General features: G+C 41.7%; 2 protein-coding genes across 3 annotated transcripts in view; both read right to left on the bottom strand.

Annotated features, from left to right (window-relative positions):
• Positions 1-3,529, bottom strand: part of fes (FES proto-oncogene, tyrosine kinase) — a 20,660-nt gene extending 17,131 nt beyond the window's left edge. The window contains exons 1-2 of the mRNA XM_038701701.1: positions 2,170-3,529; positions 586-759 (exon numbers count right to left, since the gene is read on the bottom strand). Of these exons, the coding sequence (XP_038557629.1) occupies positions 586-759; positions 2,170-2,403 (408 nt within the window). The 5' untranslated portion in view covers positions 2,404-3,529. The remainder of the gene's footprint in view (positions 1-585; positions 760-2,169) is intronic.
• Positions 3,530-12,616: 9,087 nt separating this feature from the next.
• furina (furin (paired basic amino acid cleaving enzyme) a) overlaps positions 12,617-27,460 on the bottom strand; it is a 78,654-nt gene continuing 63,810 nt past the window's right edge. For both annotated transcript variants that reach the window (XM_038701758.1, XM_038701757.1), the window contains exons 10-16: positions 24,695-24,795; positions 23,348-23,451; positions 22,984-23,101; positions 19,756-19,935; positions 19,510-19,634; positions 18,582-18,704; positions 12,617-17,548 (exon numbers count right to left, since the gene is read on the bottom strand). In XM_038701758.1, coding sequence (XP_038557686.1) covers positions 16,959-17,548; positions 18,582-18,704; positions 19,510-19,634; positions 19,756-19,935; positions 22,984-23,101; positions 23,348-23,451; positions 24,695-24,795 — 1,341 coding nt within the window. In that variant the 3' untranslated portion in view covers positions 12,617-16,958. The remainder of the gene's footprint in view (positions 17,549-18,581; positions 18,705-19,509; positions 19,635-19,755; positions 19,936-22,983; positions 23,102-23,347; positions 23,452-24,694; positions 24,796-27,460) is intronic.

Here is a 27,460-nt window from a genome sequence, read left to right as displayed (position 1 = left end):
TACATAATTACTCTAACACTATGAGTGTTACTTTTTTCTACACCTTAAGTGTCCTTTAATATGTTTGCTTTCATTCAAAAATACCATAGAAAGGACCAGTTAATGGTAGCGATAAAAACACTCACAGTCCAACAATGGTTGCAAAATAAATGTGGTATAGCTTCATAACAACAAAGATATGGATGGTATTTTTTAAGCAAGTCACTGCTTAAATATGCAAAAAAAAAAAAAATGAACAAAAGTAAAAATATATCTCTAAGCAGCATCAGCTCCATGCACCAATGATATCTTCCTTTTCACAATAAAAGCAAGACATTTTTGTTTAGTTTAGCTTTTTGTGTACGTGTGCTGTCGGTCTGTGTCAACGTACGGGAAGTAAAGTAAAAACTGTCAGCAGCAAGGACACTAAAAGATCAATGGAAATCAGTTCAATACCTAAAAAGTTACTTAACTTATTTTCAGCACTGAGTGGTTTTATCTCAGTCAGAGGTCTGACAGTTCAAAGGTGTCTTTTGGCATGATAGCAGAAGTCTGAAGTAGTGGTTTATGAGTTTGTGTGTGTGTGTGTGCGTGTTAGTCTCACACCTTGGTGAGCTCCTGCCTCAGCAGATTCCACTGCTCTGAGTAGGTTTTGCGAAGCTGCTGTTTGTCTCTGATGAGCAGTGTCAGTTTGCTGATGGGACCATCCAGCAGATCCTCAGAGTGCTTCTTCATCACCTGACTGAGAAAGTCCGTCTGAGAGACCAGTACTCCCCACGACTGACAGACAGGGGGAGAAAGGTCATGGAGACATGTCGTTTAAACACAAGAATGTGAATAAATGGATCACTTCTGCCAAGGCTGCACAGTCCTTCACACATTTTAACCTCCATTTGGATCTGGATTTGTCTGTTAATTTCTTTGTTAGCAACATATCTTGAAAAAACCTCATTTCAATTACACTTGATGAAATTCAAACTAGTGGTTTTTGGCATGGATAAAGCCACCAAGTGGTTAATTAAAAGAGCTATTTACACTTTGGCCCATACCTCCTGAACTGTGAGGTGCAGAAATAAATTTCCCTTTGTAATGTCATAGATAAATAGATGTTTGGTGACCATAAAGAACCTTTCTGTCTGTTCATGTCATAATGTTTCCTGTAACTGGTTGCCAGATTCATGACTTATTTGACATAGTTTTGGATCATAGAAAAAAGGGAAGCCTGTGCGTGAGCTTACTTCAGGCACACTCGCACCAAGCCAAGAATATATATATATATTGCCTTTCTGAGTTTGCTTTTCAAAGCATAAAATCACTGTTTTTGATGCACACTGTGTCAAAGTTAGGTCAATTCTGAGCAAATGTTTGCTAAATTTGCCGTCATTTCAACATCATACATTTTACTGGTCGTAACTCACTGGTCATGAGTCTGACATGGTTGTAATTTTGCAAAGTCTATGTAGATGATGATCAGATGTAGAATCCATGGAGGTAAAAACTTCTAAGCATTTTTTAATTATTAAAGCATTACATTTTAGAGGATTCTGCCGCTGCAGTAGTTGCATACTATAAGTGGTTTCTTATTTGGATTTAAGAACAAATTTAAACACTGAATGATTTAAAACTATAACAACTAGAAAAAAAAGTTTGGATCGGGGTTATTGGTACCTAAGCCTTCAGCCAAACCCAGAAACCTCATATTTTATGAGTACCTTAAAGAGAAAATCCTAGTTTACAGATTTATTTTGAGATTCTTGGGTCATACATTGTATTTTTCACAATGCCCCCCAAATACACACAATGACTCCTTAGCATTCACTTGAGTTCTGTTTAGCATATATGGATGATTTTTTGCCAGTGAACGTTTTGTTAATGTTAACATCACTGTGTGGTTTTTGAAGCTCTAAAAATGAAAGCAGCAAAAAACCATTACATTCACATTGTAACTTCTATTTAGGGAAGTATTTATTTCCCAATATGACCCCAGAAAAATGCACAATTCTGTCAGGTATTTCAGCACTTTTTGTTGCATGTTGTTGATGTTTTTAAAGGTAACCTTAATTTAGAAAACTAATTTGAGATTACCTCAAGTCACACACTTTGTGCATTTTACACTGTCCTCCACAGGAATGAAAAGTGATGATCAGTTGATGATTCAGGTGTAGAGTGAAATTTGATATGAGACCTCACCTTGTTGAGCTGGCTGATGTAGTCCAGTCCTGCACAGAGCTGAGGCCGGTCCAGCTTCTCCACCATGGCAGCCATGTGGTGCAGCTGCACTGAAAACTCCCGTTCACTCTTGGCCCGCTGACCCATCCACTTCTTCATGACCTCCATCAGGTGAAGCTCTGAGTCCAGCAGCCGCATGACAGCTGTATGTGCTTGGGGACACCGTAGGTCCTCCCCAAACCCCATCTTTGACATTTAAACTCTCCTCCCTGCCAAGGATTTGTTGTCAGCAGTAAGTCCTACAGCACCTTTGTGTTCTCGTGAGTGGGACAGAAACAGAGCGGTGAGCTGAGGCAGCTGCAAATGACCAAGAGAAACGTTTTCTTGTGACCACATAAGGTTTCATTTCCCTGTGAGCAAAAAAAAAAAAAGCACAGAGGTTTACGTACGGCAGCACTTCCTCATCTCTGTTTGACTGTAGTTGTGCTTGTAAATTTAATTTTGGTTTCAACTTTTGAAGCACAATTATGCCAAAACCCACTATTATTGTAAATTGAGGGAGGTGGGGTCAGGGTCAAAGGGTGTTGGTCAAACTTGCCCAAGGGGTCCCATTAACATGCACAAAAAGGGGCCATGGGAGGCTGTTTTCACACAACTCCCCTCAACTTGGCTTGCTTGTAAAAACCATTCCAGCATTTCACCTGGGTTTTTTTTTTTAGGGGAGCTTATGGCTTATTAAGAAGAGCCAAGCTCCCCCTGACGCCCTTGTAGTTCATAACAATATTCATCTTTTACAATGCTTGCATCAGAAACATCAGATATTTTTAAGAGTAGAATGTAATTAAGGACGTTTAATCATCAACTGTAGTATTATTTTACAGCTGTGGTTAGTAGTTTGCTAATTAAGATTGTATGTACATAGATTAAACTATACAGCAACATAAAGACGTTCTCTTAGCCTCAATCAATTACAACAGAAAAAGTATGTTTACACATCAGTGCAACACTAATTATAATTCAGTATTATCAACAATCAGTCCTTTAACTTTGAAAGCTTTGAGAATATCTTGCTGTAAAATAGTATGTTGAATTCAGGACTTTCACTTGTTGTTTCACTTTTGCTTAAGTAAATGATGTGAATACTTTCATTTTTTACAAAAAAGGTGCATATGGACAACTGGTGAGCAGGTTATTGGAGCAGTGTGGCCCACGATATGCCCACAGTGACCTGAATCCTGGCAGGTGCTGGTTTACCCTTGAACCCAAAACGCTGTACATAAAACTTTGAGCAAAGGCCACTTTGTTGAAACCTTCTTTAGACATTGTTTTTTAAGTAACTAACTTACCACTTTTAGACCACAGCAGACTGAAAATGCTGATGGTGTTTGTCACATAAGTAAAAAAAAAAAAAAAAAAAAAAAGCATTTCCTTTTCATTTTTACCACAGTGTCAACACAGTGACTTCATGGTTATTTATGACATGGTGGGGTAGGGTGCAACCTCAACTGCAAAGTCATTGGCTTAATTACACCAGCCACACACATCATCAAATAACCTACAGTCATTATACACAATGGGGAGAAGATGGCACAAGCTGATGAACAATTCAGCACACCTCAGGAAGGTTTTACAAACCGTCTGCTTTTAAGTTTAGGTGTTGTTGTGGGGACAGCCCGGCTGACGGTGAGTGTCCTGGTTTACTTTTTTTTTTTTTTCCCGCTTTATTCCTCCCATTGTTTTGCTCTGCCTGCCTCCGTGTTCTCCTCCTCTCTCTCTCTCTCTCTCTCTCTCTCTCTCTCCCTCCGCTCCTGAGCCCAGCCAACAACCCGCACGTCGTCAGCAACCTCCCCAGTCTGCCACACCTGCCAGTAATCAACCTCATCTCAGCAAGTATTTCAACCCCGGTTCTCCACACCAGCTTCGCTTGATCGTTGTTGCTCCCAAGCTGGTGCCAACCTCTCAAGCTCTGGTTTAAGTGATCTTTGTTTTCCAGTCCCCGGTTGTTCCTCGTGTTAACTCTGTCTCTCTGCTTTCCCTCCCAGGTTCATTCACCCTCATCCTCCGTTCCTCTCCTCTCGGGCTTCCTCCACGGCGCCCTCCCGGCTCCCCCCGCTCCTCGCCTCACCGCCTGCGCCTCGCCTGCTCCTCGGTCCTCCGTGTCCACGTCCTCCGGCGTCCACCTCTCCTCCATCACCTTTTCCCTAGCCCCCTCTGTAAACCCTCAAACCTCCTTCCCTCTGAGCGTTGCGTTTGGGTCCGTGCTGTCCAGTCTTACAACAGGTGTCCCTGCAATCAACGTAAATAATAATCCAGCCAGATCATCCAAACAAGATGTTATTTCCTTGAATATAATTAAAATGTCAGTGTTCTAAGTGAATGAATATAACTGTCAATGTCACAATGCAGAGCAAAAAATAAACATGATAGGGTACTGTGTTTTATTTTCGCACAATTTGAGCAATATGTCTATGCAGTATATCCATTTGTGTCAAAAGAAATGTTTTAATCAACCAGATGATTTCTGTTTTACTACTAGTTGGAAATCGTCAAAGGAAGCAAACAGAGTGTTATATACTTCTGAGGCTCATGGGTATTGTAGTATGCTATTTAGACACATCTGCCATGCCAAAATGACTGACAACACATTATTTCTCAGAAACCAAAACCATAAAGGTCATTACATTATGGGAATTGTTTAAAGAAAACTTTCAATGGGAATTCAGAAAGGGGGTGGGGGACACTTCAGGAGCTAGCTGCCCCTCCCACAGCAAGCTCAACAACAAGCTACCAATAAAATGTAGTAGCCCGTTAGTTCCTGTAAGCTAGAGCAACGTCAAAGTTATTTTTACCTATTAAGTGTATTACAGTACAGAGACACATTAACTAAACCTCTTAAGCTTTTCAGTCTTAGCTTAAGAAGGTTGCTCATGCTACCTACTCACGCTATGATGTTAGTTACTCAGCATCAAAGTGAGGAGTAAACATAGCCAGCTCCTGTTCTAAAATAAATAAAATAAAACTCCTATGCAAATTAAAAATTATTATGATGAAACACATTAGACAATAATGTTTCATTTATTTATCACTTCCGCTGTTAGAGCAAACATCTTCTTTTTCGTTGTTCAGAAAATGTTGCACCGCCACCTACTGGATGAAACAGTTTCCCCTAGCAGAAAATACAGTGTCCATCCAAAGTATTCCCATTCAAAAGGTGCGTTCGAGATGCCGGCGGCTGACTTTCGCCGACTTGATAGTCCAACGTCAGCTGCAGGGGCAGAGAATAAAAACGGCACCGTCACGTCGGACACATTCTACCTGCGTGAGCTTACTGTGAGCTGAGATCAATGGTTGATCTCCAGGCAAAACTGTGGTTCCAACTTGGAGCAGCCGGGGAAAAGCAACTGCGGCCGCCGGACTCGGCGCCTGCAGCCGCCTTGCTCCCGCGAGGTTTTAATGTAATGTGACATGGTGACGTTTTGCAGCGCTGGTGTTCTGTCGATTTATGCTACTTATCGAGATGTGCTACTTAGCGGTTCTGCGCATGCGTAAGACCCACAAGCGTGGTCTGTTTCCACGCCCATAAATCTGTGCAACCTTGCTGTTGGGAATGCCGTCGAGAAAGTGGCTGATCAGTTAATATCTGTCAGTAATATAAAAAAAAAAACAACAACATTATTATTATATCAGAATACGCTACCCCTGTGGACTTCAGCTCGGCGTTCAACACCATCATCCCGGACATCCTCAGCACCAAACTCACCCAGCTCACTGTGCCAGCCTCCACCTGTCAGTGGATCACAGACTTCCTGACTGACAGGAGTCAGCAGGTGAGGCTGGGAAACATCACATCCAGCACCCGGACTATCAGCACTGGCGCCCCCCAGGGGTGTGTGCTCTCCCCACTGCTCTTCTCCCTCTACACCAACGACTGCACCTCAGGGGACCCATCTGTCAAACTCCTGAAGTTCGGCGACGACACAACGGTCATCAGCCTAATCCGGGACGGTGACGAGTCGGCCTACAGATGGGAGGTTGATCAGCTGGCTCTCTGGTGCGGTCAGAACAACCTGGAGCTTAACACGCTCAAAACTGTGGAGATGACCATGGACTTCAGGAGGAGCCCCCCCACTCTGCCCCCCATCACCATACTCAACAGCCCTGTGTCTGCTGTGGAATCCTTCAGGTTTCTGGGTTCCACTATATCCCAGGACCTGAAGTAGGAGCCCAACACTGACACCATCATCAGGAAGGCCCAGCAGAGGACGTACTTCCTGTGTCAGCTCAGGAAGCTCAACCTGCCTAAAGAGCTGCTGATCCAGTTCTACACAGCCATCATCCAGTCTGTCCTCTGCACCTCCATCAGTCTGGTTTGGATCTGCCACCAAAAAGGACAGGGACAGACTACAACGGACAGTCAGGACTGTAGAAAAAAAATAATCGGGGCCAACCTGCCCTCCATTCAGGACTTATACATTTCCAGAGTCAGGAAACGGGCAGGAAACATCACTGCAGATCTATCTCACCCTGGACACAACTTGTTCCAGCTCCTCCCCTCTGGTAGGCGCTACAGAGCACTGTACGCCAAAACCAACAGACACAGAAGCAGTTTCTTCCCACAAGCCATCACTCTGATGAACAGCTGATTTCTGACTCACAGTGTCAGGAACAATTCCTGTGCAATAAGCCAGTAACTCTGTCTCTAATCAGCCACCTGTTTACTGGTTACTACTTATTATTTATTTATTCACCATTCTCTATTTCATATACTAAGTCATATTGTATATACTGTATACCAATACACCTACCTCAGGTCATAGGTCTTATTTATTTTTTCCAGCATCCTTTGCACTATGCTCCATCACACTGTGTACATGTGTACATGTATGCATGTATGTGTACCTGTATATCATATCCACCTTCAACATGTACATAATGAGAATAATAGTTTACTCTTGCATTCTTTGCACTCTGATCACTGCACTATTTGTCAATATGTCTATTGATTTGTTCATAGTGTGTATATTAGTGTTGTCTATACTGTAGTTTGTGTCTGATTTTATTTTATTATTGTGTTATGGTATTATTGTATAAGTAAGCCCATCGTGAGCAATATCAGAATCACCTGGCAATAAAACTGATTCTGATTCTGATATCGTAAATAAAGATGGCATAATATAGTATTTCAACGTGCTCCCCATCTCCTTACAGTAGGCTACACATGGAGTGAGTAGTGGTGCAATATAAAATGATTCTGTAATGGGAGCATTATTTGATAGGGGATATTAGTCATTAATCAGAAAACGCTGCCCCTGAAATGGTGTTATAATATAATCAAAAACAGAAGATGTCATAATACTGTGAGAGTTATAACTTTATGGGATTGAGAAAGGGAACACATAAGGTAGCATTTTTCGATAGGGCAGAGCGACTCGATAGTCTCTGCTGTCGATTTGCGCTACGGTAGCATTTATCGACAAGGCAACATAGATCGTCAAAACACCGGCGGAAGTCGGTTACAATTTCTAACCAGCATGCCTTATTTTAAGTCAACGCTGCGCAGCGCCCCATTAAGTCAAATGGACCTGTAGCCCATTCTCTGGGCCTTTCTCATTTCCCAAATTTCCACCTTCTCGACTCCTCAATCCTCCATCCTCTACTCCTCGAGGCGCATGTTAGTCCCGCCCACCCGAGATGCGAGCTCGAGGAGTCGAGGAGGAGACGCGAGGATAGAGGAGTCGAGGAAACGGGCATTTAAGGAAATGAGATGGCCTTTCCTCGGAGCCGTAATTTTAAAGCGACGTCTGTTAAATATGACCTGTTGCACAGCTGCATCATCTGTCCACTGTTTGAGCTGTGATCTCTGTCAGAGCAGAAGAACAGCTTTTGGCACTAAAGGCCACAGATCATTTCTTCACAATCCAGAAACATGTGTGTTAACATTATAACATGTAGAAACATCTCGAGGTTCCAATAAACATTATCTGTTGAAAACAGTCAGATTACAGCAGCCTGATCATTCACTAGGCTACACAGCAGACTAGGCTTACCACTTTTTTGCGGTGCGCCTTTTGTAAACAGGAGATCATTTCAGCCCTCAGCTTGATGAGATGACGTTTCATCATCAGTCCCTTTACAAAATGACACAGTAGCCTAACATTTATCTCATATAGCCCTAATTACAGCTGTCATCACAGGACTCTACTGTTGGAATAACGTGCAGACTACATGGGCACTATTAAGCTATTAAAACATGAAACGATCAGTGCTGAACGCTCTGGTTCATATTACAGCCTAATAATTTGACTTCAGCAGCTGTTTGTCACGATTATAGCAGCTGAATTGGTGTGTTGCGCGGATCGGCTCGGACATTAACGGAATTTATATAGGCCTATACGCATAAATCATCCACCTGGACGTTTTACCGACACCTCCACCGGCCCCTGTAGCTTTCCAGGCGATTTCTTTCTTGTGTGTTATATTGATGTACGAGTGTTTTCTTTAATGATTTACTTTGATGATTAGAACGGCTGCTGTCAGTCATTTAAAAGTTTCCATCCGTGCAATAATGTCACAGCAAATACCGTGGGACAAAACAGAAAAAACCTCCAGTAATAAACTTGACAGGTCAGAGAGAGGAAACAGAATTAAACTTGCAGTTTATAATCCACGTTTAGACTCTGATGGAGCTCAGGGTTGATCAGGAGGACTGTGTGTGAGGCCTTTTGGATGTGTAGAAGAACACAGAACATGATTTAACACCAGATCCTGTCGGCGTGTCGGGAGATTTATTATTATTAATTTATGTTGTTGTGGCTCATGCGTAAATGCGCACAGTGTCACTGGGGAGACGATTCATCAGCGGCTGAAAAGACTTCTGCAAAGGATACACCGATGTATCCTCGCTTATAGCTCCTCCAGCAAGATGTGCATTTTAAGAATGAGATGTCCTTCAAGATGGCGTGCTGAGATCGATTTCCGGGTCACACGCTCGAGGATCGAGGAGAGGAAATGAGGCCCAATCCCAATGTGTCCCCTTAGCCCTAAGTCCTGAACCCTCACAGACTTTACTGACGTCACTTGGAAAGTGATTGAGTGCAAGAGGCTCTGAGGGCTCAAAAACTGTAAACGGGAATGGGACAGCCCTTTGCCACTTTATCACCTTACCTTGATTATTGTTGGTCAAATAGCATCATTAAGCAAAAACTAAAATAAGTAGTTGAATAAACTAAGTAGGCTATGTCATAAGGTTATTGCATTCCTCTGACTTAATGTGTTCTATGCAGCATCTTAAGTTAAGAAAACTTTCAACCATTTTGACATCAGCGTTGGTGTGGATGCTTGTTTGTTTACTGTTTTCTTCTTCTCTTAATATGCTGCGGACAGGGGCTCAAAATATCCGCGAGAGAGCCCTCGCGCACTTGACGATTTGAAAGTGGGACAGCCCTAGGCCCTCACGGAATTTCCGGGAAGGCACCTCAAAGTCTGTGAGTCTGTGAGGGGGGACATTGGGATTGGGCCTGAGAAAGGCCCACTCAGTTGAGCAAACATCGAAAGACTGAGCGGAAGTAAACAAAAAGGGCATGCGCGAGGCGATGTATTGAAAAAAGTTAGAAGAGTGTATTCATAGCACAACTATCTCAGTTATAATTAGGCAGCAATGTCTTCAGTATTTGACCAACTTTGTGAACGAGCAACTGTGCTACTGCTTAAGAAATATTGTGAGTCTTCAAAAAGTATATCATCGAGTTCAAGGAAGATCGACAGCGCAGACTCCTGGTTATCGTTTTGAAATCCGAAATAAAGTTACACAGGATAGGTTTGTAAAACTTAATCATGTTTGAAAACAATCATGATCAATTAGACTTATATAACATACTCATGGTTTAAATCACTGGACTGGGACAAAAAAATTGGCCCTGGCATTTTTGGCCCAGGCGGCCCACCAAAATCAGTCGGACAACCCTCACCAATACACCATCCTTCCATTTAGGTGGTCAGATTAGGGGTGTGAAGAAACACAGACATTGCACAAGATTGGTGGCCATGACTATAAGACAAGTATATTGTTTAATATGTCTACTATTTAGAAAAAATATATTTGTTGATGAAATATTTGATTCTACTCCTCTCCCAGGAGATTTTGAGCATCAAACACTTAATTTCCTGCATTCTGGAGACATTTTCTGCACCAATTTATGGTGGTCTTTATTTTCATAAAGGGAAGTACAAAATTCAGGTGGCAGGTGACAATTCACAGTATAAAAGATCTAATAGAATATAATGCAGTAATCAGTAGCTTATTATTTTTTAGCTTAAGTTACTTCTTTTGGACAACGCAGTTTTCTTCTATATTTACATTGCATTGCAGGCTTATTGTGCAAATAAACCTTTTCTCATAGCATTTTTATTAGTTAATTAACATCTCTTGGTACAAGCTATTTTTCAGAATGCTTTCAAAAAGTGGTGGGTACATGTCCCCAGCATCCCCAGTGTATATGACCCTCCCTCCTGCTCTCTCGCCTTTAGCCCTGTCACTCTGCTCTGCTAACACAGCCTCGTTCTCTGCCTGGCAGTGGCCACGGCTTGCCTTTACTCCTTCAAGTGCCTGCACTACGCAGGGTACTGCAGCTGATATTAAAACTACCGCAGCCCCGTAGCAAACAGATTACTGGTTATTTTAGCGCATTTGGCGGCAGACGTCTGAAGAATGGTGTTTTTTTTGGCCCGCAACGCAAAAAACAAAGGGCAGAGGGGGAGTGGGTGGCGCCCAGTAAGAGAAAATTACCCAATGTGCCTCTATCCATGCTTTATGGGCCAATCGTTGTCATTTTTTACAAACAGTTACGCCTATATAAATAAATAATTTACGTTACATCGGGCCCAAAGGTGTGTCAGCCAACCGGGCATTTGCCCGGTATGCCAGATTAACAGTCCAGCCCTGGTTTAAATATAGACATGTCTGTAAGAAGGAGGAAGTTCTCCCTGTGCAGCAGCTCTCTAACAAGAAGAGGAACTCTGGAGTGTACCAAGGGGATCCAGAGCCTGCACAGATTGAAGAGGAACAGAAGGAACTCAGCACAAGTCAGTGAGGACCAGACATTGCGTTTGAACGGTGATGAAACTTTGAGTAAAAGAGAGAAAGAGCCTGCAGTCAACATGTCCGTTCACAACTCTGTTGTATCCGAACCAAACAGGGATCCCCAGCTCCTCGCTCACAACTCCCATGCAGATGAGAGCCAAGATCACACAAGAGACGATCATCAAAACTCAGCATCAGCTATGGGTGCAGAACCAAAACTAAAGGAAGGACACCAAAAGGCAACAGTCATGATCTATGTAACTCTACCATGTTAAAGGTTCACTTTAATACCCACGCTGGTGAAAAGTTGTTTAAAAGTGACAATTGTGGGATATCTTTATAGTCGAAATCGAATAGACACATGAGGATCCACACAGGTGAGAAGCTGCACATTTGCAAAACATGTGGGAAAGCTATTCAGATGGATGGGTGCCTTTTCAGTCCACATAAGGATCGACACAGGTGAGAAGCTGTACCAACACCTGCAGGATTGTGTTTCAAGCTAGAACTGACAAAGAATGCATGAAACCATTCGGGGGAGAAACCCTTTTTTTGCAAAATGTGTGGAAATTATTACAGGTGGAACAGTAACTTGACACTTTATATGAGAACACACACACACACACACACACACACACACACACACACACACACACACACACACACACGTGGGAAGCTGTACATTTGTAACACGTGGAAAAAAGCCTGTCAGAAGTCAGACTTGAAAAAGCACAGGAGAACCCAGGCAGGAGAGAAACCGTATCCTTGCAAAACATGTGGGAAACTTTTCACCAAAAGATCCACAATCACATGAGGAACCAGGAATCTTTTTTTTTTTTTTTTGCCATACAAGCAGCTTTACTCTGGGGATGGAAGTGCTAGTTTGTCTTTCCGCCTCTTAGGTCCAGACTGAAATGTCTCAACAACTGATACGATTATCATGACATTTTGTACATACAGTCATTTCCCCTTCAGGATGAATTGTGATCTCGATTGATCCCTTAACTATTCATCTAGCGCCATCATCAGGTCAAAATTGTTATACGTCCAATACTTTTCAGCCTCAGCTGCCCCATATTAAACTGAGATGGTGAACATGGCAAACAATATACCTGCTTAAAATCAGCATGTTCGTATCGTCACTGTGATCATGTCAGCATTTAGCTCAATGCAAATGGATTTTTAAAGTCCAAAATGAATACTTGTCTTGTCTCCCCCCCCCACCACCACCTTTAAGTATGCTTTGCTGGTAATACTTTACTCATAACATAATACGTTATTGTTCTGGGACATTTACTTAAGGGATCTGAGTATGTCTGCCACCACTGTGCAGTTTTTATACACCAAGTCAGTTTTACTTTTAAGCGCATTGAAGTTAATAAAAACACATTCAAATTTGCATAGATCTTTATTTTTAGTAGAATCTATAATTGACATCAATTAAATAAAAAGGAGAAAAACAAGAGCAAAAAAATCTTTAAATTACAAGAAAATTACACTGCACCGTTCATATAGTACAAAAATAGGCCTTATTTTAGAGTTACATCCCATGTAAGATAGTCATTCTTGTACATTATTCATAGGTCACAAATCTGTAAGGTACGGTGTGCAGCCACAGGCCAGGAACCGGAAGAGGTCAACAGAGTCATCTGAGGCTGCTCCACTAACCACCACCCCACCATCTGGTATAAATGAAACACCCAAGTGTTTCATTTATACTTTAAAGAGCATGTGAGCACATGAACGCACGCAGATCTGATTCAGCCCTTAAGTTAATGGAGATGGGATACATTCTACCTCCTCCCTCCACAGCTGCTGAACATACAGGGTGTCACAGAGGACAGGATGACGCCAACAAAAGACTTTGAACACGAGTGAAGGGTTCAATGGACTGTGACAACCTGAAAGCAACACGTCGCAACACTCAGACAGCATTGAAATGATTGTCTTTGGTTACGCCAAAGATATTGCTCCTATTAACTCCATCCGACTTCATATTGATCACTTCAGACTACATCCTAAGGCAGGACTGAAGTCACATCGAGCTATGCGTTAAATACATGAGCTGTATAAAGAAAAAGCCTCCATCATTCCCAAGAGCGAGTCTTTTCTTTATAAGGAGAGGAGACTTGTTTGCAATGAGCAGAATTTTTGTAACATTCCTGTTACTTTCTACATGAAGAGGCTTCACACTTTCGTGCCAGTGAAGTGGTAGCCTTAAAATTACGAGCTGCTTTCTGGCACAATTAGAGAACCTCGTTTTTGTTTTAGTGTGTAATTTCCATCGCATTCTTGCAGTGAAAGAGTGAGCAGGCTGCCAATGGTTTTCAGCAGCTCCCTGTGCTTTGGAAACACTAGCTACTTAATGCTGCCCGCATTCATGATTTTCTTAAAAGTTGAACACTTGAATGCACAAAGCTCTGAGTTTTCAAGCCGTAGTGAATGCAACATCAGGCTAAGATGAATAAATCATTTTGCACGTGCACTCAAGGGGCCACAGAAACTTATCTAAACACCCCACTGTGTTACACTCCAGGAGCAACTTTATAGTTTGTGGAAGCAATATAGGTCTTTTGTAAGGGAAGATGCACAATGGATACTGTTGACAAGACTGAGCATCAACTAGTCGATACTAATTGCAACAAATTGGTCAGTCCCACATTATAGTTCTTCTAAAAAAAAAAAGCTAACTTTGAGCATCCAGAAAGATTAAGAAAATACATTATGGAAACAATTTTGGTGCCGCATTAGCGCATTATCTGTTGTTTACACATTTCACACCAAACTGGGAACACAGTAAGATTTTGTGGCTCAAGTCTGAGGCTGTAGTTATGACATTTCTAAATTTGCATCCTCCTTAAACTGGGACTAATCAAAACCTAAATGACAGTAGGCGCTAATGTACACACAAAGCGATGCAGCACACAATCTGCTTTGTTCCTTTTGAGAGCACTTTCTCTTAATGCACACTCTCAGGTTGGTTTCCAATCCAGTTTAGTGCTTCCTGGCAGAAACTGCAGTGATAAGCCAAATGTGCTACACCTGCACTGGCCATCTGAGATGAATTAAGCCTCATGGCTCAGTGCTGTGTTTGAGCGCATACATATCAATTGCTCTCCACACTTTTGAACAGGATGTTGGCAGATATTGTTTTTTTTTTATTCTCTGCTATTTTTTTCCCCCCCTTTCTCTCTGAACACGCTTCCACAATTTGAATCACATTCAGCTCTGCATATTTATGAACAATGCCTTCTGAGAAGGCCTTTCAACACAAGTGGTTAAATTAAAATCTATTCTGCCCTCAAAACAAGGAAACTGATTGATTGTCCGTGACATAAGAACAAAACAAAAAAGGTGGTCACCCCTGATGGAGTTGCCATGGGTAGAGTATGAGAGGTGAGGAAAACAAACGCCCCTAACAATTTTAAGTTGATTTAGCACTTAAACGCTGCCCAACAAGATCGGTGGACAATCCTCCTACATTGTATTTTCAATAACAGGTTTTAAAGCCCGGGTGTGACTGCCCATGAATGCTGATCCTAAAGGCAATACATTTTAGGAGAAATAGGAGGTTTCAGAGACTAGAATTTACACAGCAGCTTTACAGTTTCTGAACATAATTTTGACTGACATGCCTATCCCTCTAAATCTTTCCCCGAGAGGCGTTTATATATCTGACCTACATATAATTTGACCTCTATAATCATTTAACAGTTCCTCTAAAAAGGTGGATTAACTCTTGCTGAATGATATGAGAGGTAGATAAAAAAGGATGAGCTGCTGCAGTTTTGTATGCAAGTCATCACCATGACAACCTCTCTCAGCAAGCTCCACTGTTTTTGTACTGGAAATGAAAAAAAAATAATTAAACATAGTAAAAAAAAAAAAAAAAGGATCAATGGATTCAAAATGGCTACTCTGGATTAAATCATGAGATGCATATTTTAGATGATAACCAGCCCAGGAGAAAAATCACTTTAAAACAATCTTCCCTAAAGGTATGATTAAAATCTCTCAGAATAAATAGTTGCTGCAATTTCATTCAGAATATAATTAATTGGCAAGTACACTGAAAGAGATAATCTGAAATTCAGATCAGATGAAGACTGGAGGGAAAGTGCAGAGACACTGATGAGATGTGGAGTCTCAACGCAGGATTTCTAAACAATATTCAAGATTGGAAGAAGAAAGCGGAGACCGTGAGACAGAGGAGCAGGAAAGGAAACCTTCACTTCAGAGGGCAGGTAAACATTTCTCCACCTCATGTGCAGTAAACACACACACACACACACACACAGCCATGCACACACACATAAAGTTTCAGTCATTAAGATTTGAGGCATGTGTCTGTAGTGCTAATGTGCTCAGACAAAAGTGAAAGCATCGATGTGTTGTTACTGCATCTGTCGAGAAATCAATCACAGGTAACTCAAAACCTGCCAGCTGCTTTGAGAAGCTCTTGTGCTCAACAGTCACATATTGTTCTGGGTCCCATCAGCACCTCGGCTGCTTCTCTCTCAGCCCCAGGATGTGAGCACATCAGACACAGAAATTAAATATCCCTGGAAGGGATTGTGCCTCCGGGTTGATCGAGTAGCCTGTGTGTGTGTGTGTGTTTTTTTCCTCTTTAAATGCATCTTATTTTTTGACACCGTTCCTTGTGACGGTCGGGAGGTTATGAGCACAGGAGAGGTTATGGCTCCATCTTGAATCCCAAAAGGCTGGAAGAAGTATTGATAGTTGTGTGACTCAGTTTGTTCTGCCAGCACAGAGAGAGATCTTTCCGGATTGTGTGTACAATAGGAGATCTAAAGGCCCCATCACACAGAGATCAATTATTACACAAATGAAAAAAAATACTGAGATCGATTTTGTTCAAATTAAATATATAAACATTGTCTCATCGTCAAAAATTAATGACAGACATGACATACTCAGAAAGCTCTCAGACAGTCTGTTTTGTTTCTCTGACTGGTGACACTGACACAAACTGTTCAAGTCTGGACTTCCCCATGACAACTTTTATGCTTTTCATATGTGCATTTTAAAATTGCCATTTAAAAATGGTGCTTTTCTGAACAGATCACTAAATGGCACTTCAGAGAGTCAATGTTTCCGAATTCGATTTCATGCCCCATGATACAATTTTTTGTACTAAATGTGACAGGGCCAGCTTTAGCCTCTTTGTAAAGGGCACTACACATCAGATTTACACACTCACATTCACACAGAGACAGGCATTCGGACGTGTGCGCAAACACACACACACACATCTATACTCCTCACATTCAACAATCTCGTCAGGCTACTGCACCGAGACTGATCGAAAGAGAGAAAAAAAGTAAATAATCATTTGTTTACTGTAACAAAAAGGAGTTGGAGCTGGAGGGGAAAATGGACTGCACAGACAGACACCGTTAGTGATTGAGGGCAAGAGGAAGGAGAGAGCCAGTTTAATAGGAATGCGCCCAAGTGTGAACAGAGCAAAGCCCGGGCCATCCCGAGCTCTGAGAGACAGCAGCTTCCCATCATGTCTCCCAAAGCAGAGTGGAACACGGGATCCTGAAGCAGGACTCAGATGAAAACACGATAAGACAGAGACAGAAAAAAAAAAGGGATGAGAGATAAAATCAGAAAAGACTGAAGGTCAGTTACCACAGCCCTGAATTATCAGACAAATGGGATGAGAAGACTTTAAAAGCAGAAAAGAAGGAGGGATGTGGGGGAGGCATTAAAGAGCACTTTGTGTTTTGATAAAGGCAGTCCTCTCATTATGGACGTCAAACTCTTCGTTTTCTGAGTCTGTATTTACCCCATCATCCCCCCACATTGTCGGGATGCCGCGGTACGACACCACCCTATTTCCCCCGAGGCCCCTGCCAGCCTCCAAAGAGGGCAGCTTGATGAGTGCGCCCGAGCGCAGCTGCAGCAGCAGGAAGATGCCAGCGAAGGTGGCCATGATGGCCATGCAGCTGAGCACAGCAATGGTGATGGGCAGCCGGGAGCTGAGCTGGGGCTGCGATCCCGGGTTCCCCTGGCCCACCATGAAGCTGCCAGGGGATTCGCGCATGTACTGGTTGAGGTGCAGGCAGGTGCCAGAGACGGGGTCAAGGGAACTGTGAGGGAGGCAGGACAGGCAGGCCTTAGGGCTGAGGCTGCTGCAGGTCAGGCAGGGCGGAGGGCAGGGCAGGCAGGCAGGGACAAAAGCTGGTGTTATGAAGTTTCCCACTGTGTAGTTGAGGGGCTGGGAGCCCACTGAGAAGCCTTCTGGACATTCTTTCACACAGCCCTGCTGAAAGAGGTAGTAGCCGGCGTTGCACTCTGTAACATAGAGAAAGAAAACTGAAAAAAATAGCCGCACACACCTTTCACGTCTTCATATGAGTCAGACAAGCCAAAAACAGAGAACCAGGATTCCTGCCCAGACAGTCAGAGCTCAGAGAGCACAGTTAACATGGTAAAGCACACTGTGTCTGACATTTCTGTATTTATTCAGCCATGGCTTGTTTGGCTTCTTGGAAATGTGAGATATTGTTTCAAGGCAATTTTGCTTTCAAGTTGCCATTTTCACTTTTGTTAGTACTAAAAAAAAAAAGTTTGCCAATTAATATGCTGAGTGCAGCATGTTTAAGTCACCAGACCCATTTCCATATGCAGCAGGTCCAGATGCAGACCATTGCCTTTAACGGCAATCAACAGACTGTGGGTGCTCGGGGTAACAGAGCTGAAAACAAGACTGTGAGGCAACAGAAGGAGGAAAATCTAATTTACTGCAGGGTCTTATCAGCTTGTTCATAACCAGAAAACTATAGTTGTGTACTATTATAATACATGATAATCATAAATTCAGTTCACCCTCAAAGATTCTGTGTATGATGTTGTCTGTCTGTATGTAAGTGCCTCTGATAGCCTGTAGGGGTCAGACTGTCTCTGTTTCAGACAACGGGCGGACTTCACACTGTGCTCAGTCACTAGTATGTTGAGAACTTGTCTATAGCAGTATGTGGATTAGGTAGAACATGGCAATATGGCATCTTTCAATTTAAATGAGATTATTAAATAAGGGACCTGGTGCAGAATTGTATTTGATCTCATCAGAAGTTAAATCTTCATTTAAAATTGGTGCTGGAGCTAAGTAAAGGCACGACGTTTACAGGAGTTTGAAAAAGATAACTGCGTGACTTTCATACAAGTCTGCACACGGATGCAGCCGAGCACTCATGGGATAACATTTCATCCAGGCTACACATGTCACATCTCCAGAATGACTCAGAAATTACACTACCCCTTCCCCAGCTGCTGTGCAGTAACTTCCTGTGAGGAACAAACTGGAGACAAGAAATGCCGGCCTTACCAATGCATATCTGCCTCAGGTCCAAGGTCTTACAGCTGCCGTTGCCAGGCTCAGACTTCTCAGAGGAGCTGGAGGATGCTGAGCCTGTGCCGTACAGCACCAGGACGAACTGGGTCAGAGTGCCTGAGTGGAGAGATATAGATAGAGATTTAAAAAAATAAAAAGAATAAGAAATTAACTGGTGTAAAAGAAATGCACGTCTGTCAAAAACAGTAAGGCTCCGGCGATCCCTAGGGTAGATCTCATAAATGTCTCCTCTTCTCATTGTAGCCTCCGCAATTTCAAGACAGCATGTTTTCACTCTGTGTCTAATAAGAGTGTTAATAAAGTACATGTCCCTGAAGAAACCATTCAAATGTGGGGCCTTGTGAGAGATGAACACTTCAATAAATGAGTCCTTACTGAGGACGGAGGAGCAGGACATTTATCTGGATCTGCTGTTTGGGGTTTTCTTGGCTTCTAAGTACCATGCTGTGGTTGGACCTGCTATATCCAGATGCAGAAAGCTGTAGGTGGATAATCCAAGGGCAAACAACACGAGTGAAGTATTCACTCCACTGCTTTATCTTGCTCCAAGCTATAAGAAAGCTTCTTGCTGCAGAGCTATACAGAGTCAGCTTCACAGCTCTTATAAAGAGCACAAAGTCACAGGCAGGAGCCTCTTGATCTCTAATCTCCTGGCACTGAACCCTTAACCCCGAGCTGAACTTTAGACTCAGACATGTGTTGATTAACAGTCATGCGAGTCATCTTTTACTATTTTCTGACTTTTTACTGACAAACAATAATCATTAGTTGCAGCCCTATTTCAAATACTTCCAACAGACAGATTAACATGCACAACACCAAATTTTAGATATGAACACACAAACATGCAGGCAAATCCACCAAAATGTTAATTTCCTCTCATAAATAACAGATGCTTTACCATAGTCACTGGCACCAGCCACGTTCTCGATCTCCAGCGTCCACTCCCCCGTGGGGTTCTCATCCCAGGAGTGGGTGGTCATGAAAGCCCAGTCATTAAAACCCTCTGATGAGTAGTCATGAGGCCTGCAGGACAACAATAAGCAGGAGTGTCAACAGTTTGGTTTCCTAACTTGTAGTGTGTGTGTGTGTGTGTGTGTGTGTGTGTGTGTGTGTGTGTGTGTGTGTGTGTGTGTGTTTTTTTTACCTGGGGTGGAGCAGAGTGGAGCGTGTGCCGACAGGACTAATGAGGTGGATAGCCAGGTTTCCTCTCCGGTTGTAGGACAGGGTGAGCCGGGCCTGGACGTGCTCTAATGAGGTCACATACGCATCCGTCCCGAAGCAGGCGTCCACAGTCTTGTTAATCAGTAGATGGCTGCCGATATTCCTGTCAAACATGAGAAACGACATATAAAGAAGATGCATTAAGTAAGAGCTCTGCATTGGTTGTAGGTCATTACTGGCTTGTTTTGGGCTCTGGATAAGCTACACTCCAGATAACTGGGTGTGAAATTTTGTTCCTGGCTCCAGCGTGCAAGCCTGCAAAAGGGTGAAGAGTTTGTGGCCTTGAACAGGATTAATGCCTCACAACCTGTAGCACCAGTGTCCTCTGTGGAAGTAAAGCACCCACCTCTTTTTACCTCCCCCCCAAATCCGCTTAGGAGATTACACGCATCCACAACAATTCTGAGGAGGAGGAAGGCATAGGGTTTTAGTGACACTGAGGTGCCCAAATTATAGGCAAGATGTTGAGTGATCACAAAGCTGTGATGCCATTTTAAGACATAGTCCCTCCAGGTTCACTCCAATACATTTTTGTGATGCATTAATAAAGGACTATATAAACATCTTTGACCTTTGTAGCAGCCTCACATGGCAAAAGAGTCACACATTGACTGTCCACATTGTTATGATGCAAACTGGCAGCAATGCAGAACTTCAGCATTTGCATGTTGTGGCTATTGCAGGATGTACTTTGTGGTGTTTCTAGGTAGGAGTCGGAAAAAAACACAGTAGAAGGAAATGGATTTTATACAAATGGCTGTTAAAGTTGATTTATCATTTCCTGTTGACCGTTGCGGCTCAGGCGCTTGTGGATTTGACTACTACACTATTACTGAAAATTAAAAGATGCTAGTAAAATTACACAAGATTTCACCAAAACACAACACAAGCCAACAGACAAACAGTATTATTTTATTTTTTTAGTTGCCTTCTGCTTGAATTTGTTTTACCCTGGCATTTAGCAGCTCCAAGCAGATTCGGTCCAATGAGTTACGGAAAATCTACCCATCACATACTTAAACCAGTTTACAGCAATAATCCTGGCGAGAATACAAATATGTATTTTAATCCAGTATGTCTAAAGCTTTTTCAGTACTATCAGAAATAAACTGGGAGACGGTCAAACTTTAAGAATTGCCATCCATTTGGTGGCGAGTACGCTTCCTGTGTTAAGTCTGGAGTTAATTTTGCATCAAGTTTTTCTGTACACAAATCTCGGTATCACATTCAATGTTGAAAGGATGGACAAGAAACCTCTCTGAAACGTGTTTAAAAACAAAGTGTGCTCACTTCTTTGGTTAGACACATACTTTTCTGCAAAGACTTGCTTTAAGGCACAATCCATATTCCAAAGCTTAACACAAGTTTAGGCCCATTGATACAATTCAAATGAATGATCAGCAAACTCCTGGAATCCATCAAACAATTTTATTCACCGACTAACTCCAAACCAAAGTTATTAATTCATTCACTGTCATGATTCTGATGTAACCACTGGATGTGACTGACAGTCAGAAAGACACTGAACACCTACCTGCTCCCTTATTTTAAGTCACTCTGGATAAGAGAGTCAGCTAAACACCTAAAATGTAAATTGAATAATCTGCCCTGACTGCTGCTTCCAGACGCTCGAACCATCTGCTCCGAGTATCTCATAGCTGCAGTAAAAGAGAGAGAAACCTCAAACCCAGCGAGAGAAGTGACAGGGAGCGCATAATGAAGATGAGACATCAGACTGTGTTTAGACCGTGACACCAGGAGAAGGAGGAATAAAATGGCTGAAGAGAAATAGAGTCTTAACAGTGAAAAGAAGACATGCGTTGACAAATTACTATTTCTCTGTTAAAAATGCTCTAGCTCGACCTGAGCTGAATGCCTGCACGCACACACGCATTTTAACAGGCGCCCAGAGCTGAGCTGAAGATGAAGACGTAAAGTGTCACTGCAGCAAAGCATGACAGCTCAGTCATACACCAGCCTCTCCTCTGTAAAACTGGTAAATTCTGGACCAATTTAACGTCAATTTCTCTTATTGCTGACTTTGTCTCAAACATCCAGTCTTATCTCATCATGCCTCTTAATCAGAGGCTGAGTTTACATCAGACTGAAACAATTTATATAACAATGTATTTATTGTGTATCTGTTCTGTTTATTCTTGTCATGCGATCTATGTGCTGCTGCTATCTTAGCCAGAAAAAACTTTTTTTATGTCAGTGAGGCACTTTGTGGTTAAAGGGGACTCCAGTGATTTAGTACTGCACTTCCATGAAGGAGGATTAACAAGTGACAGACAGTCAGGAGATAATCTGACTTTTAGTCCCTAGTAAGGACCGAGCCCCCAAAAAACGCTGGAACATACATTTCCCATAATGCATCGCAGTAGCCTCTTTCGTTAGACGCCCCATTCCTCCTATTTTAAGTAAGTATAATTAGTTTATAAATCTTCCTCCTGAGTCTCAGATGGCTTTTAGTCGTACCCCTATAAATAAAGTTATAAGTTATATACTGTGTGTTAGTGCAGGATACTTTCTATTCAAAATCCAGACTGCTGTTGTATAAATCAACATTCGACCTGTAATGGTTTGTTCAAATTCACATCAGCTCAACAGACTTATATGTATTCCAGCAGGGGGCGCTACTAAAATACTCTGTCCATCTGACCCACTGAGTGCCCCTTGCTCCATCAGTCACTAGGCTACCAATGTTCTCTTTCCTAACGCAGAATGGAGAAAACTAGCTACCCATGCTGAACAAATAATCAGGACATCAAACCATCTGAAAAGTAAAGTGAGTAAATATTTTGGATTTGACACAGATTAAACATTGTCAATAAAGGTAAGGCTGTTCGCTGAGTTTGTAAAATGCAATTGCTTTACAATAACATCAGCACGGCACTCAAACGAGGCAGCGGTGGCACCTTCAAATGAACGGAACAAAATTCATTCTACAATGTAGTTTAGGATTAGGCTACGTGGGTTGCATTTAAATGACTGTTAAACTTTAACTTGTTAGTTGTAATTCAATCATTTATAGTTTTTCAAGTGACAGCTCTAAAATGTGATAAATCCAGTGAGCTGTGTGTGTGTGTGTGTGTGTGTGTGTGTGTGTGTGTGTGTGTGTGTGTGTGTGTGTGTGTGTGTGCGCACCAACCTTGGCTCCAAGACCATGGTGATCACACATTTCCGCTGTGGCCTCACACTGGTCCACATCTCTGCCAGTGCTACAATTGCACTGGCATCAAGTAAACCGTATCCATATGAATGGCTAACTGCAGACACCAAGACAGAAAAGAGGAAACAGACACATGAATGCTGGCCTGCTGAGAGCAGCATCCTCACTCCTCCGGCTCCGACTTTACAGACGAGCTACGCACAGTATGGATCACACTTTAAGCTGTCACACAACCACAAAGCTTTTGATCTCTCATGACAATTTAGTTTGTTAGATGCATAACAAAATAACGAGCCTCAAAGGCATTTGCAAACTGAATAGGGCAGAAGAGAATTTGCTGTACCTTTGCGCCCAACCCCATTGGTTCTCCAGTCATTGGTGAGCAAGTGGGCAGGGTGAGAGGTTCGTACAACCAGATGTTGCATGTCCCTCCAGGTCAGGTTTTTACTGGAATATGCATATATGCAAGCACACACAGCCACATAAAAAGAGGAGAGACACACAAACGGGGGAGACACATATGGTGAGAGTCAGGCACTCAAACAGTTCAAACAGACGCCTTGAACAATACAATCTTTAGTCTTAACCTGCAGGTGGACAGCTGATTAAATACAGAGAACAATGAAGTACAAGTCACATACTGTCCTGAATTACATTAAATCTTCAGTCAACACCCCTTGGGCAAAACAGACGGTAATTAATTGTTATTTTATTATTGTGTTATGGTATTTTTGTACAAGTAAGCACATCGTGAGCAATGTACAATCCTGAGTCGAATTCCTCATATGTGTACACATACATGGCAATAAAGCGGACTCTGATTCTGATTAAGTGAAAAACCTGAAAAGGTATAAAGTGATTATCCTGCCTGCAGATACAAAAAAGGGTTACAGGAGGTCACAGTTGGGTTTAACTTTAAATGTATTGTTTTTACAGTATATTTAGTAAAATAAAGCATATTATCTAGTAACTTTGCTCAATCACTTCCTCATCAAATCCGTTCCTAATTGCAATCCTTTTCAATCACCTCACTCTATTTTACCACAAGACTAATTACTAATTTTCAGGACTGTTCTGGCGTCCGTGTTTGTTCCTTCCATTAGTGCTGCGTGACAAGATAAGAATGATTAGTGCTTACTACAAATTGTGCCATTTTTGTAAACGCACTGCAGACGTCTGTCAGGCTGAGGGGTTAAAAAGTAATTCATAAAATGGGATAATCGAGCAGATTAATGCGTAAACACACAGCACCGGCAGATAAAGCCTGATTTAGTACACGAGTGTTAAATTTATAAATCAGGCTGTCTAAAAAATAAAAATAAAAAAACATGAAAAATATTTTACATGTGGCCACTAAATGACCAATTTGCAGTTAGAAAACTTCTAACCACACGCCAGAAACTGATAACAGTGGGGCATTAATTCAAACTTCTTTGGCTTTCTGAATATTTTAGTTTACATGCGGGTTCTAAAACTGACCAATCTTCCTCTGGAATAATTGCTGCACAGTCTAATCATGAGTTTGGTCTGTACAAATTATATTTGACACTTCTCGTTGGCGTAGGATTACATTATTTTAATCAACACAAGTCAGAGAAATATGCAAATAGAGATGGTTAGAATGAGACTGTACAGCTGAAGAGAACTGCAAAGCTCGGTAATAGTTAGAAAAATGGTGATAAGCACTTACTTGGCCTCAAGGGCAAGAGCGATGATCCCAGCAGCCAGCGGGGCAGAGGCAGAGGTGCCTGTGTGGGAGTCTGTGCATTTTGATTTGAGGTCTGTAGTGACCTAAGGAAGAAGAACATGATGGGCTTAAACAGACACCTCACACAAAAACAGGCAAAGTGGACAATATTCTCAAAAGATCTACATAAAGTTATTCATTCAATTCAGTTTTATAACTTTGGTTATAATCATCCTCAAAATGTTTTCACAACCGCTCTTGTGCCTTCACATTAAAAAGAGCAAAACCATTTATTCTCCATCACTTCTTCTCTTACTATCTTATATGTATTTACTACCAGTGAGGTGTCTATGAGTTAGACTTGTTTTTTTAGATTAATCTGCTCCAGTGAAGATCTCCTCAGCGACCCGTGACAGAGGGCCGTGGTTGTACTGGGCAGCTCCCAGGAGTGAATCTCTGCAGCTGCATGAATACGGTACATAGCAAGGTGGTGCAGAACCAGCATGTTTGCACTTGCAAAATCCATTTTGGGTAAGATAAAGGTTACAAAACACTGCCTTGCGAAATCCCCCAGTCGCACACAGTATAATGCTAAAGGGGAGGTCAGTCTGTGTAACTGAATAAGACTGATACAAAAGGAGGTGGAAATAAAAATGTGCTGACCAATGCACGGCATCCAGAAACTGATCTTTTAACAAACTAAACAGAATAATAAATGCATTGGCAGAACTGACTTTAACGGTCGTCTTATGTATTCAGGAGCTTCCTATATCTCCCTTACTTTAAATTGAAAGAGAAGGATAATATAAGTGTAATAAAAAGATTCGCTCCTGCATAAGCCCAGAGGTCCCACCCTCTCTCTTCTACTCCGTCTCTTCATTCCCGGGTTCATGAGTGACAGCACAATTAAATGGAGTACAGCACTGAAGCATTAAGGGACCAGCCACATGTCACAGAGATGTCGTAAGCTGTCCATCCAGTTGGTCTGGCTGTTAAGACTGTATACTGGAGAAAGAACGGCCGTGTGTGTGATTTTGTGTTTCTGAGAAGAATATTAAGCAGCAACTGAATGCCAGATGGAGTTTCAGACGTTCACTATTCATAATCATTTAATGGCCCAAGACGGGATGAATGGTAAAGAGGAAGAAAGTGAAGAAAGGGAGGAAAGAATGAAGTCACGCTGTGGTTCAGACAGCAGGTACAGAATAAAGCTGCAACTCCGAATGCAGCAAATGCTCCATGTGCTTTACGAATGAAGCTGATTACTCAATTATTCCCTTAGTCCATTGAAATATAGATTCCTCTGCAACCTTTTCAATAATCAATCATTCAAGTTATTTTTTTTAAAGTGGCAAGATTCTGTGGTTCTAGCTTCTCAAATGTGAATATTTCTCATTAGTCTTCTGTTACAGTAAGCTGCAACTGTGTACAATGCACTAATTCTTTTACTCATAGTGAATTTATATTTTTAGCATTCTTTGTATTAGTATTATTTTGTATACTTCCACATGTTTGATCTCTTTACTTTTTCTATATTTATGTTTATGAGTACTGTTAAGCACCCATATATACCAAGGCAAATTCCTTGTATATGAAAATGTACCTGGCAATAAACCTGATTCTGATCTTTTTGGACTGTTGGACTATTTATGGATCAAATGAATCAGTTTATCAAGAAAATAATTGGTAGATTAATCAATAATTATGATAATTGTTATTTGCAGCCATTTGTATGTAGAAAATGCAAATGCAACTAAAGGGTTTAAAAACAATGAAAATGCAGCTTAAAAGATAAAATATTCTTATCAGATTCTTATATGGGTAAAATGTTATACTAGTGTAATATTGATAGATTATCTTTTTAATTTTTTGTATACTAAATAATTATAAGGTAAAAAAGGTATTCACAAGCCCACATTTCTTCAAACGTCTTGTTTTGTCCAACCAGCTACCCCACAAACCACAAACATATTCAATTTACAATTACAGGTGCTGGTCATATAATTAGAATATCATCAAAAAGTTAATTTATTTCAGTAATTCCATTCAAAAAGTTAAACTTGTATAATGTATACATTCATTCCACACAGACTGATATATTTCAAGTGTTCATTCCTTTTAATTTTGATGATTATAACTGACAACTAATGAAAACCCTAAAATCAGTATCTCAGAAAATTAGAATATTGTGAAGAGGTTCAATATTGAAGACACCTGGTGCCACACTCTAATCAGCTAATTAACTCAAAACACCTGCAAAGGCCTTTAAATGGTCTCTCAGTCTAGTTCTGTAGGCTACACAATCATGGGGAAGACTGCTGACTTGACAGCTGTCCAAAAGGCGACCATTGACACCTTCCACAAGGAGGGCAAGACACAAAAGGTCATTGCTAAAGAGGCTGGCTGTTCACAGAGCTCTGTGTCCAAGCACATTAATAGAGAGGCGAAGGGAAGGAAAAGATGTGGTAGGAAAAAAAAGTGTACAAGCAATAGGGATAACCGCAGCCTGGAGAGGATTGTGAAACAAAACCCATTCAAAAATGTGGGGGAGATTCACAAAGAGTGGACTGCAGCTGGAGTCAGTGCTTCAAGAACCACCACGCACAGACGTATGCAAGACATGGGTTTCACCTGTCGCATTCCTTGTGTCAAGCCACTCTTGGACAAGACACAGCATCAGAAGCGTCTCGCCTGGGCTAAAGACAAAAAGGACTGGACTGCTGCTGAGTGGTCCAAAGTTATGTTCTCTGATGAAAGTAAATTTTGCAT

The sequence above is a fragment of the Micropterus salmoides genome, unplaced genomic scaffold (assembly GCF_014851395.1).
Source record: "Micropterus salmoides isolate LMB-PRFRI ecotype aquatic unplaced genomic scaffold, ASM1485139v1 Ms_hic_scaffold_6, whole genome shotgun sequence".
NCBI lineage: Eukaryota > Metazoa > Chordata > Actinopteri > Centrarchiformes > Centrarchidae > Micropterus > Micropterus salmoides.
Note: the sequence above shows the minus strand (reverse complement) of the source record. Positions and strands in the feature narration are given on the sequence as shown.